This window comes from Cyprinodon tularosa, unplaced genomic scaffold (assembly GCF_016077235.1).
Source record: "Cyprinodon tularosa strain WSP-4 unplaced genomic scaffold, ASM1607723v1 ctg98, whole genome shotgun sequence".
NCBI lineage: Eukaryota > Metazoa > Chordata > Actinopteri > Cyprinodontiformes > Cyprinodontidae > Cyprinodon > Cyprinodon tularosa.
In genome coordinates, this window is record NW_024039762.1 from 373,754 (window position 1) to 389,953 (window position 16,200).

The following is a 16,200-nucleotide window of genomic DNA, read 5'->3' on the forward strand; positions in this document are numbered from 1 at the left end:
GTAAATTAAGATAGATAAGTGTTTTCTGCAGGTTCAGTTAATGCAAAGACAGTACTGGAAGTTGTTATTTACATGTTTTCCTTCTGTTTTAGGTGCTTATGGTGTTGTTCTGAAGTGCAGACACAAGGTAAGCTCTAAACTTTGATCGTATTTCTGTTGTATATTTCCCATATTTAAAAACTGTTTCAGAAAGATGATGACTGGTTTTATGCTGGGATGCACCAATCTGGACTTTTTGTCCAGGACTCTGATCTGCTGCCCCCCTCTACTACTTCTAGATAGTACAGATAATTTATTTATAGGAACTGGTATTTTTTCCCATTAGGACTGATGAAATACACCAATAGAAAGTTATCTAAGTGAAGAACAGTTCATCTGATGACACCTGAAACATTTAAAGCATAATCATATCTATATCTGACTTTATGCATCAGCCTACATTTTCTTTCTTATTCAAATATTCAAATACAACATAAAGAAGACATGGTTCATTTTGTCTCATGATGTAAAACACCAGTTAAAAATTTTCTTTTTGAATAGTTGGATAATCTATAAAATATATTCCGTCATGTATTTGTGCAATGTCCATTAGTCTACGTGTATACTTTTCTTTTTTTTAAGGCATCACAAAAATCCAGTAGAAGAGATTGTGTCGACAATACGTAGAAGCTACAGAAAAGAAAAACGTGTCACTTTCTCATTTGGTAGTTTCAGATCTAATGTTAATAAAAGACCTTCATATTATTATCCCCGATTAATCCTAATTTTTTTTATTCTTTAATTTGATAAACATAGCTTTATGTTAATAAACTCACAGTTTGTGGGGCTATTTAAAACTTTCAGTTTTTCATAATACAAGGCTTAAGGCTGATTTATACTCAGAAACCAGGTCGTCTAGGTGTGTCACAGTGAATGCAAATGTGACCCCGCCCCTTCCACAGACACTCTGATGCAGCTCTCCGAAATTGTCGGTGACCGCAGACAGGAGGCCTCTGATTGGTCGAATCTACATCCGCTCTAAACTATGCTTATTTCCTCTTTTGTACCTTATCGGTTTGTTTTGTATGTTTGACCGCCATTGTGGAAAACGACTCGTGAAGAAGGACCAGCTAGAAGAGCGAGGTGTGCAAGAATGCTGGGACCTAGGGCTGCAACTAACGATTATTTTGAAAATCGATGAATCGGACGATTATTTTTTCGATTAATCGATGAATCGGACACAAAATATTTTTTTTATATTAACCTCTTTATTCCAAAATAAACATTTTAGACAGAACAAACAAGCACACAAGTACAGGTTTCTCATTAACTGTACTGGTGCAATATGAAAAATAAATGTTTGTTTTAAAACTACGCAAACTTACATGAGAAATGTAGCTGTACATCCACAAAATATAGGGTACTTTGTTTCATAAAGCGCAAAAAAAGACATTTTTGTTTTTAAAAGCCCCTAAGGGGTTCAAACAATAGGCCCCCCCATTTCAACAAATGAGTTTTTTTTAGACTAGAAGAGTTCTGCCTTTTAAGACAGGAAAGTATAGCAGTTAAAGTTGCTACTTAAGAAAATACTTAACCATAGAGATAAAAATAGCCCTGTGATTCTAATTATAAATTGTATTTGGAATAAAAATGAGAGAACTAGGGGTGGTAAAAAAACACATCCTCCAAAGACAGATATTTACATGGGAATGTGGCAGATAATTAATTGACATATTACTGATCTTGCTGGATTTTATTCTGCTTTACTTCCATAAATTGCAGGATCTTTACTTTCTTTGCCAGAAGATTTAAACTTTAAAAGCCTTGCCCTCATAATTTGCAAATTTATTTATTTATAAAGAAAATATAAACGCTGCTTAAGCTAATTCAAATGAAATTAAAAGTAAAATAAGAAGCCAACCTTATCACTGTCTGTAACCTACTAACAAGCTAAGGAAAGCATCAGATGAGCTATCTGAGAAACTAACTTACGTTTCCCCACTTTAAAATGAAACAAACATGGTTACTCATCCTGCTGATCAGCTCTCTTCACTGCCATCGAAGGCTCCAACGTGTTTTCTTTTCAGGTGCTGCGTCATAACAGTGGTGCTTCCGTGCCATGTTCATTTGTTTTTTACAAAAGTTGCATGTTACGACTTTTTTCACTTTACAAAGCGCAGGCTATTTTAATTATTGTGATCAATTTGCGCCGTCAATCCCGGCGCATGCGCGCTTCATTTGCAGTCTGGACGCTGAGGGTAAACTCCTCACTAAAATCCTGCGGCTCTGACTGCAGCGCTGAGAGGGATTCTTGTGGGAGAGGGAGAAAGGCGTTGGGATGGGGGAGGCGCCCCACGGCAGCAGCTGCCGCTGGAGGAGAAGAGTAGGAACGATACATGCTTTCACGTAAGAGTCTCCAAAAGCCGCCAGTGACACCGTAAAAAGTCGCCAGATTTGTCGCTAGTCGCTTTTTAAAAAAATAGTCGCTGGAGGGGTCTGAAAAGTCGCTGAGTTGGCAACACTGCAACTGCGGCGCTGACTCGCTCCGCCATATTTTTTTTTCTTCCCCGGGATGACGGCGGCGGCGGATGACGCATTAATCGCGCGACACAACTAATCGATGATTAAATTCGTTGCCAACGCTTTTAAACGTCGATTTTTATCGATTTTATCGATTCGTTGTTGCAGCCCTACTGGGACCCCTTATCTGCGACAAGCTCACTGCGACACACTGCTGCGGGAGGATAACCAGCCCTTTAGTTGTTTGATTGGTTGTTGAAAGGGAGCCAGCAGTTGTTCTTCCATTTGTTTTATGGATATGAATTAACCTATGCTCACACTTTAAGTGCTAAGCTAATCCTGTCACATTTACTTTCTGGTCTCATATAATTTCTTTAAAATGTGCTTCATGAAATATTTTTGTGCTTTTCCAGTTACTGTTGGGCAAACAATACTTTCAGTCAAACAAACTTTTTATTGAATGGCATGAATATGGTTTCAGCTGCTCTCTTCTGGGACACCTCCACTCCTCCTAATCAGCTGTCAGTGATAACTAAGTGGCCACTAGTTGTCCCAAAAGTTACCGTAACACTAGTAGCTAAATGACATCACTTTTTTGCATTTTTCCCAGTCTCCATGGTGTAAAATCGATAATAATCTATTTTCATTGACTAAGCTTTTTTTTCTTCTTGTCATTCTTTCAAGTTGGGCTACGGTATATAACCTTGAACTCAATGTTATTCCTTGAAAATTCAAACTTGGAAGTCCAGTGGATTGTGTTTTAACCTTTTTTGTAATGACTATGACCTGGATGATGAGAATGTACACCAGCATGTTACAGTGGAAGCTCTTGCTGTATTTAGGAGGTATTGCTGCAAGAAGACTGGCCCTCCTGTGAGTGCTTTGGGGCAAAGGAGCCACTTCTCTTACTTACTTGGTTTTACTCAAAACTGGTAGATGAAGTTCAAAAGACTGCTTCATGGATTCAAGGCAACTTTATTTGTATAGCATAATTTAGTACATTGGCAATTCACTAATCTTTAATAATTAAAGGCAAAGGTATTGTTATAGTATTGGAAAAATCAAAATTGCAAGAAAGTCCAAATTAAAAAGCATGAAAATTAAATGTCATTATATTCTGTTAGGAAAATTATCATTGATGATGTGTGAGTTTATTACACCTTAATATTAACTGCCTGTTGCATGTCAGAACTGATGTTTTCCACAGTAGTTTATCTAATTAAGACGGTTCCTCTGTCTGGATATACAGTTATAATCTTCATTCTGTACGTGGCAAAGATTTGGGAATGGACTGAGACCGACGTCCTTGCATCTTGATTCATATGTCGTAGCTAATATACACAACCGAAAGAAATCAGAGTCATTTCCTTTCCCATTGAGTTCCTTCCGGGTTCTGTGTTCACGGGGATGGACGTCTGTGTTTTCGGCAGGCGTAGAGCTAACAGAACTGGCAGCGTTGCGAGGCAAGGGCTCAAACATGTACGGCTGGAAGCCTTCTACACCAAACCAAGCTTCTGCCGCCCTGGTGTCCTCTTCCACAACATCTTTGTCCACACTTTCCTCCTCTAAATAAAAATGTATAACAGAGGAGACTCATCCATGACCTCCGACACAAAACTCTCCTCTTGCATGTTTCCTCTGTCCATAGCGTTCCTTGACAGTGTCGTTTCTAAGTCACCAATTTAGTGCTACTTGGTCCCAATGGATTTTCCCATTGGGAACCTGCTAGCACTAAGTTGCCAACTGGTTAGCAGGATGCTTCCAATAAACTGGCCACAACCAAACTTGTTTGGGAACCTTCCACCATAACAATCCCGCCCCCTTGATAATCGACCAATCACATTCACTTTATTCACTCGTGTAAAGTCGGGCACCACTCGGGAGAATTGCAACGGAAATGCAACGGTTGGAACAGCCGCTTCCCTACAACTTTAACTGTTAATCGTGGCCACTTCCTAAAAAGTGAGCCCAGGGGTATGAAGCTGCTTCTGTAATTCTAAGCAACTTCTATGATCAGAGTAAGATTACAATTTCTATTAGAATCAGTTGTCATGTCTCCTGGTTATTTATAATTTATGAAGTGTATTAATTATCTATCTATCCATCCATCCGTCCGTCCATCCATCCATCCATCCATCCATCCATCCATCCATCCATCCATCCATCCATCCATCCATCCATCTATCCAGTGTGTCCGTAGTGTGTCCGGGCTCTCCCTTAGAGATAGGGTGAGGAGCTTGGTCACCCGGGGGGAACTCAGAGTAGAGCCACTGCTCCTCCAGATCGAGAGGAGCCAGTTGAGGTGGCTCAGGCATCTGATTAGGATACCTCCTGGACGTCTCCCTGGTTAGGTGTTCCAGGCTAGTCCTACCAGGAGGAGGCCCAAGGGGGAGACTTAGGACATGCTGGAGGGACTATGTTTCTCTGCTGGCCTGGGAGCGCCTTGGGATCCCCCCGGAGGAGCTGGCCAAAGTGGCTGGAGAGAGGGACGTCTGGGCATCCCTACTGAAGCTGCTACCCCCGCAACCCGACCCCGGATAAGTGGAAAAAGATGGATGGATGGATGGATGGATGGATGGATGGATGGATGGATGGATGGATGGACAGAAGTTATGAAGTGTTATTTAAAAAGTTTGTCCTGAGCGATCTCTTTTCAGGAAAAAGAACAGGAGAAAAAGCTTGAAGGTGTAGACACAGAGAGCCTGTCTTTAACAATCATAAAGACAGATTCCAAATCAAGGAAATTTATGAAGATAAACTTTTCTAAGGAGAGCCAGCCGATTAAATTGTTTGTTTGCTTCACTCTGTTTACTGAAGCAGAAAGACACACAAATGCTTTTTAACAATTGAAGGCTGAAATACTAGTTGTTATAATTATGTATTCAAAAGATCTATTTTGTTTCATTTCCTCTTCTTGTTTTCATCTATGTCAAAATGGCTCCTACTTTCCCTTATTGCCGTTTATTTTGTTTTAACTGAAAAGCCGGGGAAACATCATCCACTGCAGCACCAAAGAAAAATGGAAGCCCATGAAAAGTAGACAGCCCACACTGCAGTAACAGCCTTGTCATCTTAGCTCATTTAAAAGAAGATGCTGTGGCAGAAATTGACAGCAATCCAATATGAGTGAGAGAAATTGCCTCCTACTTACAGGAAACTGCAACAAGGACACAAAACATTCTCTCAACCTCCTTAATCAAAGTTCTTGATGGCTTTGTTCTCGCTCTGAAAACTCTGCGTCTGCCCTCATTACATTGTCGCATCAACGATATTACTCAGTGTCGCCACATTTCGAATGCCAGGGAGTCAGCTTACATCGAAGAAATGTAACACTTGTTTTTTCAGCATGTGAAAAGATGGAGGGGGGGTAGAAGAAAAAAATGGACAGTACCGGGCTAAGCCGGAAACACAGCCTGTAATTACTGGGCTTTATTATACAAACTGATTGATCAAACAGCTAGGCAGCTGCAAATGCCAATGTCTCCATTTTAAACAGAACGAACATCAATAGACCTCATTTAGGTTCGCACAGCAGATGGAGTCTGCTTTCATGCCGCGCTTCCTTTGTTGTGTTTACCGGTGCAAAAAAAATCCATCATCAACAATTGGGATTTAAAAAAAAATTCAAAATGTACTAATTTCTTTAAATAACTAAAGAAAAATCTCATCTCCTGGATAGACGGATAATCCACCCACTAAATTCTGGCCTTCTTGTGTTTCATGGTTTTCTCGGTTGCTTTTGACGGATGTTTAAAAATAAACCCACTCATACATGTGGCGTGTCAGAGCATGTGTGGATTTATCCTCTGGCCGCAGATCAATATGGACCTCTGCCATCTGGAAAATGTTTGCATTGTTTGTGTGAATGAAGCCCCCACATTTCTCTAAGAACTATCTCGCGGATCCAAGCTGCATCATTATTTGTGCGCATAAATGCGACAGAAATAACACACAGTCAAAACACGTACTTCCACACATGCTAAACACATAAAATCAGCTCATGCTGACATTGAAATATATCACATGAACCCACTTAGTGTTCATGGTTCTGCTAATGTGGACAGAGAAGTGCGTTTCTGCATGAGGCTGCAGCTGCTCGTTCTTATCTTTTCTATACACTTTTAATCATAATGATTAGATGAATAGAAAGTATGGATGTAAATATAGAAAGGAAGCAAATACTCAGACTACTTTTCAGTATCTTCCTCCCAATAATCTGAACATATTTGAAGAGACGGGCGATCACAGGGTGCGGACGCCGCATCTGCTGTACGGCATGCGTACATAAAGAGAGGAGGCAGCTGGGCCGATTATGGCACAAAGATGGGATAAAATGAGATGACTGATGTCAGGATGTGGAGGGTTCAGGTGTGACCCTTTTATTGTCTGTATGGTGGCCTGCAATGATTCTCAGTAGTTTGGAGCTGTTGATGATCATCATGACAGACCTAATTAGATTTTTACTGAAGAACTCAGCTGTAAAATGTACAAAGAGTAGAGCTGCTCTATGTTAATTAGATATTATCTAACGGTGGTATTAAGGGTAAATATTGCAATATGTAGTGAGACATAAACTGTTTATTCCCTGCTTGATTCCTTGTTGACCTTAACGTAACTATCTTTTGATGAGACTGTGCACCATATACAGGCAGAGAGATGATCGGTAACTACTTTTGCGACAAATTTCCGAAGCTTTGACCTGTTGATGCATATTTAGGTCAAATATGTAGCAACTAATTTTCATGTTTAGATTTCCAAACATCTACAAACATTTGCATATTTATGCTCTTCATGTCATTCATGTCTTGCAATGATGTATCTTGACATATTGTAAAAATTGCATTTTTTTTTAAAGCCCAAGAAAAACTAAACAAACCTTATAGATATATAACAAAGCTAATGAGTCCTCTTTACTCAGTAACGGCTTCCACACTGAAGAGAGTTGTGGTTACCACAACCTGGAAGGGCTTAGGAATGGTGCATTCACTGTTCGGTAAAAAATCTGTTTTGTTTTTTTTTGTTCTTTGTTACTTCTTTGGTCTCTATATCTTAATATTTGATTATTTAATCTTTAAATTCTAGTGAGGGACAAAAGTGTGTCAACCCAGTGATGGATTTTTGGCTGAATAATTTAAACCTTTAGTTGTTTTGGGTCTTAAGATACAGTTAAACTACACACATCCTAACTGTTTCATTTCAAATTTACCAGAATATCTTATGATTGACTTTTTCTTAATTTATTTCTGTGATTTATATGCAGCAAAGGGAAACGTAACCTTTAAAAATAACAGGAATATTTCACCCACTGAAAAATCATCTTCAGGGATTTTCTTTCTTATGTCTCATATGGTCCCATACCTTTGGCCAGTACAAAGGAGAGAGGATTTTATTTGGACAGAAATGGTCCTGGTTTTAGGGCTTTCCACATTTTTTTCCCCTGGCTGCTCTGTGTTTGATCTTTGCTCCTGAAACGCATCTGCATAGTGAATCTTTTGGCTCTATATATTTCATGGAATGGTTCTATAACCTTTTTATGCTTGCAGAATATTAACAAGTGGTTTTTTTTCTTCTCCTTTTTCTGAGGCCTTTTGAGCTTTCTTCTTTTGTGCGATGATGACTCACTACCACAAACATATTGCATGGAGGCCAGACTTTGGTAGGTCTTTATTCTTAAATGAAACCGGATACCCACTCACACCTTATTGCCATTGCAGTCATTTTCAAATATTTAATGTAATTTTAATTTTAAATCAACTGCTAATCACAGAAGTTTGGATATTTTTGTCACCACTTTATGGTGATTGAAAAATATTGTGTTACTGTCCATTTTACCTTTAACCCTCTCAGGCTCAAATTAAGTTGTAGTTGTAGGAAAAATCTGATATTTGTAGAAAATTATCAAATGGGTTAGTAATATACAATTCAGAATTTTTTTTGAGAGAGACCTTCACATGCAATGAATTCTGGGATGTTGCAGATTTGCAACAGTGGCCCGGAGTGGTAAATTACACTGAAGGCTGAATCTGATATGAATGTTAACTTTATTTGAATGTCACAAACAAAAAATAAACAAAACAAAATTCGAATAAAAGATATTTTTTTCTTAAACTTTTTCTCCACCGACATCTCAAAACCTCTTGAGAAGGCCGTTTCTGTTAAACTGTAGCTCAAAATATAGGCAAGCTATTAGATAAAGCATGAAGCATCCATTGGTACCTGTTTGGGCACACGTTGCGAATCCACAACATTGAAATCGAGATGCCTCTGGTGAAAAACCCAGAGGAGATCAAATCTACTAATTGGCATGTGTCATATCTATACACAGTCATGATTCATCTAATGTAGTATTGATTTCAAAATAAGGGAAATTGGTAGTGATACTTACATGAAATTGGTGCTTAGAACATCTATTTCATTGACACCAAGGACTCAGCCATGTTGAAAGTGAGTCAGCAGTGCTATCTGGTGAGCTGGATAGAAACTCTTTGTTGCAAATGCACAACTAAGTCCTTCTGTTGTACTTCTGAGTAACAAAAGCTCTTAAAATATGGATGTGGAGTAATTAGCAAAGTGGGATTTAGCTGTTGCAAATCTGCAACATCTGCCTGGAGAGGGTTAAGACTCAGTGGGTGAAAAGTTGTGATGCCTGCTTAGATCTCCATGTAGAGAGTTCCTTGCAAATGTTCAGATCATTTGAAGATTTTACATTTTATGATACAACCCAAAGCTAGATTATAGTTGGATTTTTTGTCATAGACAAATTCTTTTTTTCTCTCTCAGTGTCCTGTCTGGCAATGTGGCAATAATTGGCAATAATTGTCTTGATGCCAAAAAGAGCCCAACAAATTTTTATTTCACAAGTGGAGCAGTACGACTATTGCCATAGTGTTCCATATAGTGTTGCATATAAATAGCTTTATTATAATTCATGCAGGGAGTATTACAGATTATGAACACTGCAATGGGAAAGTAGAACAGGAAAGGAAAACAAGAAAAAGGAGAAACGATGAAAGAAAGAGGAGATAAAAGGGAGATAATGATAAAACATATTCAGTCTGCTTCATCACCTGCAACGAGATGTAAAAAGAACAGCACAATCAAAGGATATAGTATGAGAGATACAGTGAAGTAACACTTTTATACTATCACTGAAGTATAAGTAGTATTATTTAATCTGACATGTATACTGTGGTAGCTGAAGATAAGAATATGGGCTTTCTGTATCGAAGTGAATCTCTTAGTACCTGGAACCAAGCACCTGTAGTTGTCATAGACAAATTCTATTGTAAGTACTTCAAAACGGTAAAGATGAAAAAAAAAATACAAAGGGATAAAAAAAAAGGCTTTTTCTTATGAAAACTGGAACGGTGTCTAAGTATTACTGTAAGCTCCAATGAGTCAGTACCTTACAGGAACAACTCTACCGGGTATTCCTTCTGGATGTCTTTAATGGTTTTGCACATTTGGAAACTCATTTTTTTAATCATTCTTTTCTGTAAAATGGCTTAATCCCAGTGGAATTAGGTGGATGGTGTCTGTGAGCATTATTTTCATTTCCTAACTAGAGATTTAACATTATAACTTAATTTTTACACATTGTGGTTCTTTGATCAAAGCAATTAAACCGCAGTTTTTGTTGTACATTTAGGGTTATTAACCTACGGCTAAATTTTTAAGTCTTTTGAAGCTTCCAACAAGTTTCTTTTTGGATTGCTTTGTATTTAGCTCCATCCATAATGTCTTTATCAGCTCTAGCCAGCTTCTCTCTTTCCACCAAAGGAAAGCGTCCCCACCGCTGGAACCATCATGCTTCACTGTGTGATGCTGTGTTCAGGGTGATGTGTTGTGGTAGTTTTTCCTGCTTTCATACTGTTTTGCAAACAGGCCCAACATGTCTGTTTTTGTCTGACCATAGCATCGTCTCCCAGCGGTTCACTGTGTCCTAAATGAGCTGTCGCCTGAATCTGGAGCAAAACTAATTGTGTCGATCGATTCTCCTACAGGAGGCCTGGATTTCTCCAGTTCATCCAGATTTCACCCTCCATTTATCTGACCTCGGTTTAATTGGTGCTTGTGTTGGTTGGTTTGAAGTTGTGCTAGATTCTTTCTATTTTCACGTGACTTGATTGAAGAGAGCTCTGTGAATTCTTAAAAGCTTAGGATATTCTGGGGAGTGTTGGCCTAATGGGTTAGAGCAGTGTGCTTGTGCTCTGAGAAGGTTGAAAGTTCTCGGTTTGATCCCCACACCCTCCACTCTGCCTCCACACTCTTAACTCCTGATTGCTCCCAAAGGGGTTTAATGCAGAGGTTTAGCGGCTGCCTAGCTAAAGGGGGTAAGTCACCCGTCCTGCAATTCCCAGCTGGGGGAATGGGGAATGCCAGTATGCGTCCTGCTTTGGAGAGTGGCAGCCTAGTGGTTCCGGCATTGCGCTTGAAATCCTGAGGTTCTGAGTTCAAGCCCCACTCTGATGGACCGGCACTCTGGGTCCCAGAGCAAGACCCTTAAGGCTGATTGCGTGTGTCTCGCAGTTAACGCATATATTCCCCTTCCACAGAGACTCCGTTGCACATCTCCAAAATTGTAGGTGACCGCAGACAGGAGGCCTCTGATTGGTCAAATCTACATCTGCTCTACACTATCCGTATTTCCTGTTTGGCTTGTTTTGTTTGTATGACCGCCATCGTGGAAAATGACTCGTGAAGTTGGACCAGCTAGAAGAGCGAGGTGCGCGATCCCCGCTCTTTTTCGCCCTCATGTCGATCTGTTGTCGCTCAAACTTGCCCCAACTTCCTCGCCGCCTCGAACGTATCTAGACCCACAGCTAGTTCCTGATTGTCTGTCTTGTGTTCTGGCGTGGAATAACATAGTGCAGACCACGCTTCAATATTAGACATAAATCAAAAATATCTGTGAAAAGCTGACTGCGACACACTGCTGTGGGAGGATAACCAGCCGTTTAACCCCCACTCTGCTCCCCGGGCGCCGCACAATGGCTGCCCACTGCCAAGGGGATGGGTTAAATGCAGAGAGTTAATTTTGTTGCTCTGTACTAAAGTGTAATGAAAATAAAACGCTGGAGAAAAAAATTTATTTTATGACATAGCCCAGAGATCTTCACCTTTTTCTCCCTGACCTGTTTGGTTACATAAAGTTTTTGTTTTTAAAATAGCAGAAATTGTAAAAAAAAACAAACAAAAAAACATCTTTGAATATTTTTCCAAGGTGGGTCCTACTTCTGCTTGTGACCATTGCAGCCCCAAAGTCATTCCAGTGGTCGCATTGCAGAGTGCTTATAAACATGGAGTTCAATTCTTCATGAGGCTGTGCTAAAGTCACTTCGTATGCAGATGACACAAAGTCTCTCTCCATCTGAACAAGTTTTATCATCACTTTTTGGTACAGAAAGTACCTACATTAAAACTGCATCAGGCTGTTAAACTGTGTCAGCTGAGGTTGGGCACACTGGAACATCAGGAAACTTTTGTTTTACTCCTCTGGCTCATCTTTAATTGATTTTTTTGTCCATTTAAATTATGAATATTTGAAAAACAGATTCAAGAATTCCTCTCTGACACAATATGTTGTGAATACACTGTTTTATAGTGAGACACGGACTAGAAATGAGCTGCTACTAGGTTCAAACCTATAAAGATGCTATAGCAAAATATGCCTTATGAATCTCATTGATACAGGTAGAAAAATAAAAAAAGATGTTGAGAATAGCTTCTTTGTTCAAACATTTTGTTTCTACTCAAAGAGTTTTTCAGAATCAAGAAGCCACTCGAAGAAGAAACAAAACATTTCAGTGAAAAACATCTTATGTTATTCTTTTTTTCTCTGCACCATCATCACCATGATCATCACCAATTTTGCTGTGAAATGTTTTTCACTGATATCCTGCAGCTTTAATAAATGTTTAGCATCTTGTTTTCACCATTAGCACTATTATAAGCATGGTTAACCAAAAATAATACAACATAGCAGTTTACATGGGAACTTTTTTATCATCTGCTGAAGTCAAATCTGGGTCAGTTTTGTTTTCCTTTGAAGTGGGATGAAGTATCTTCAAGGCAGATAAGGAATTATGTCTCGCACTAAACGGCTTCTTTTGGTACCAATGGACAAAAGACCAAAACTGGAAAGACCACAAAAGATAAGAGAAAAAGCAGACCTAGCAGCACCTACTGAAACCTTGTTTTTCTTTTTTAGTAGCGTAACTGAAAAGCTAAAGCCGGGCATACACTGTACGATTTTTTTTCAGTAGCTCACACTGAATGAGGCATACGTTCGTTCAGTGTTCATTCATGAATGAAGCATGCAAACCGCAGGGTTTCGTCGTACGGTGTGAGTTCACAGCTCATGATGCATGCTCGGCCCGACGCTCTGATCCGATCTACGTGCTCACAATGCACGTGACATCGGACTCAGCTCCGCAGAGAGATGGCACTACTGGGACTCATCTATCCGGAAGCCAAACCAGTGGAAGATTAATATGAAGCTCACTAGAGAGAAACGCGCTGCCTTGGCAATTTGTGCGATTTTGTGCTGAAAGCTGTAAAAAGAAAACGCGACAACGTATTTGGACAAAGACAAAGCTGAGCAAACGTGGCTACTACGGACTTTAAATTTAACAGAGAGAACTCCATTTCACTCGCACCCCCGTCATGTTCCTGTGTTTTCATCTGAAAGGAAGAAGAAGAATCCTTTTTTGCCCACTGAGCGATTTACCCATGAAGGTCTACTTAAAATCAAACATGTTAGATTTTCTCTGGACGTCACGATTCCTGATCAGGAGGTGGTCATGAGAGGCTGATCGGCCCTCGTTACCCCCAATACACTACACAATGCACGATCATCCTGAAAGTCGGCCCGATCTTAAAATTCTCACACGACTGGAAAGTCGGCCCAAATAGGGCAAAAAAATCGCAGTGTAAGCCCAGCCTAATAAGGCTCCATTAAGGATTAAGTTGCCTTTTAAATATCGTCTCATAGCTTTTCGTACTACTAATGCATTTCCAAATGTTTTTGTTGTTCTTAGCTATTGGCTGTTCAAAGAAAAACAAGATGAATCTTTGAATTTTGGTTTATTTAAGTTAGCTAAAATGTTTGTGCCTCTCTAGTAGGTTTAAAGTTTCTGGATTTTTTTGTGCTTATGTGACTCACATTTAGGTAAATGCTTATTTTAAAAAATCCCATTTTGATGGTCAATATTTGTCAGTTCTTCATCAAAATAGATATTTTTTTTATTTTATCAATTTGTTTTTTCTTTTTGTAACATTCAGAGCAATATGAACAGATACAATCTGCAGGACATGTTCTTATGATTGGTTTTATTTACCCTGTTTTAGCTTGACGATGAAAGGTTTCTCCTTTTCAGAGCACGTGAAACTGGAGTTTCGTTGTGATTAAACCTTCGTTATCAGTCCCTCAAGTGATACTCTCCTTTTGTTTGCATTAGTCTCACCTTGACTTCATTGACTCAAACTAGAAGGCTTGTTTACTCTGTAAGTCACAGCACAAACTTTGCCTCAGCATCAGAGTCCCTGCTCAACATTTTCTTAATAGTAGAAAGTTTGTGAAACACTTTCCAAATGTCACTCTGTGGTATTTTTGCACCCTTTTCTGCTGAAGTTAGGCCTGACAAAGTAAACCTTTTGTTGGAACACAAAGACTTCTCTATGGCAGCTAATCTAAATCCTAGATAAGTCCTCAACGTGGTCACTGGTGGGTTTTCTAGCATGTAGCTGTATGTGAGCAGTTCAAATGAGTGGGTAAACAAAGCTGGCGTTAGTGTTTGTGTAAGCGTGGGACACCTCTTAGGAATGCACGCAGCGGCACCCTGTATTTTCCAAGCCCATTTCTAATACTGGTATACGCAGAGGTAAAAGATTAACTACACCACCACTATAGTGCTCACATACTGGCTTGTGTTATTCCTCCTCTTATGGTTTAATGCTTATGAAATGCAGTGCTGTCTGAAGTTAGTCCCCAAGAACTAGAGCTACGTCCTGTATCCGCTCCATCTGTATAGGACACGTCTATACATTGTCTTTTATTTTTTAGGTGTACAGTATCTGCTTTAATCTTTGTTCTCTGACTTCTTGCCTGGCTCATAGTGTTGTTAGACAGTAACAAGTCATTTTCCATCATTGGTTAAAATCTGACCTCCATATTTTTTTGACCAATGACAGCGGAGGCCTGTCTGTCACGCTGCAGCACCACATAGCTGGTAGAAATTACCAGCTTCTACCTGCAACATACTTAAGCATACACTGTGATTTTTTTAAATAGTTGCACGCAGCTACAGCTCACACTGTACGACGAAACCAGTGTGAGTTCACAGCTCATGAAGTATGTTCTCACGCTGTGCAGCCTGATGCTCTGATGCGATCTACCTGCTCACACTACAAGTCTAAAAACCACGTCGGACTCAGCTCTGCAGTGACAGGGCGCTACTTGGAAAAAATCTATCCGGAAGCCAAATGAGTAGAAGAGGAATATAAAGCTCACTAGAGAGAAATGCTCTGCCATAGCCATTTGTGTAATTTTGTGCTAAAAGCTCTAAAAAGAAAAGGAGAAAACTTATTTGGACAAAGACGACGAATCCTTGTTTGCGCACTGAGCGATTTGCCCACGACGGTCGACTGAAAATAAAACATGTTTGATTTTGTCCCGATCTCACAATTCCTGATTGTGAGGTGGTCATGAGAGCGTGATCGCCTGTCGTTACCCCCCGTACACTACACAACGCATCTGATCTAAAAATTTTCACTCGACTGGAAAGTTCGGCCGAAAGGGGCAAAAAATCGTACAGTGTATGCCCGGCTTAAGCGACTAGCCAATGATGGTCTTCATGAATGAGGGGTCAGATACTTCCCGGGTTTAACAGCTGATTAGCACACCTTTGAAGAACCTGACAACATGCTGTGGTGATTTGAATTGGAAAACATCCCTACACTGCAAAAACAATCTTAAATTGAGTAAAACAATTCCTAAAATAAGTGACTTTACCCTTCATTTCAATTCAATTCAATTCAGTTTATTTATATAGCGCCAAATTCACAACACATGTCATCTCAAGGCACTTTACAGTTCAACCAGATCATACAGTCAAATTGATACAAAGTTTTCCATCTAAGGAAAACCAGTTGATTGCATCGACTCATTGACTCAAATAAAATCCCTCACACTAAGCATGCTTGTAGCGACAGTGGAGAGGAAAAACTCCCTTTTAACAGGAAGAAACCTCCAGCAGAACCAGGCTCAGTGTGAGCGGCCATCTGCCGAGGCCGACTGGGGTTCAAGGAGACAGAAGGAAAGATACAAAAAGCAGCTGTAAAAGGCGGCCCCGTCCAGGAAACACAGAGCCAAGCAGACGAGCTCCGAGCCAGCTCCCATGTCAGAGGACGAAGAGAGCACATCCACCCAGTCACAGGAGTACACTGGAAAACAGGCCGATCTCCAACATCTATAAACAAGGGTGTTGATGGAAGCAGCACAGCTGATGTTTCTTTCCAGGATGACGTCACAGCCAAACAGGAACAGACGAGGCAAAGCTACTCTGAGGAAAAGCAGAGAGAGCAGAACGTTAGAGATTGAACTAACAGATTCTGCAGAATAGGAGAACAGAGAGAGAATGAAGCAGAATGATGAAATAGGGGTCCCTATGTCCTCCAGAAGTCTAAGCCTATAGCAGCATA

General features: G+C 39.9%; 1 protein-coding gene across 2 annotated transcripts in view; it reads left to right on the plus strand.

Annotated features, from left to right (window-relative positions):
• LOC119777067 (cyclin-dependent kinase-like 5) overlaps positions 1 to 16,200 on the plus strand; it is an 87,560-nt gene that overhangs the window by 18,757 nt on the left and 52,603 nt on the right. For both annotated transcript variants that reach the window (XM_038275825.1, XM_038275826.1), the window contains exon 3: positions 93 to 127. In XM_038275825.1, the coding sequence (XP_038131753.1) occupies positions 93 to 127 (35 nt within the window). The remainder of the gene's footprint in view (positions 1 to 92; positions 128 to 16,200) is intronic.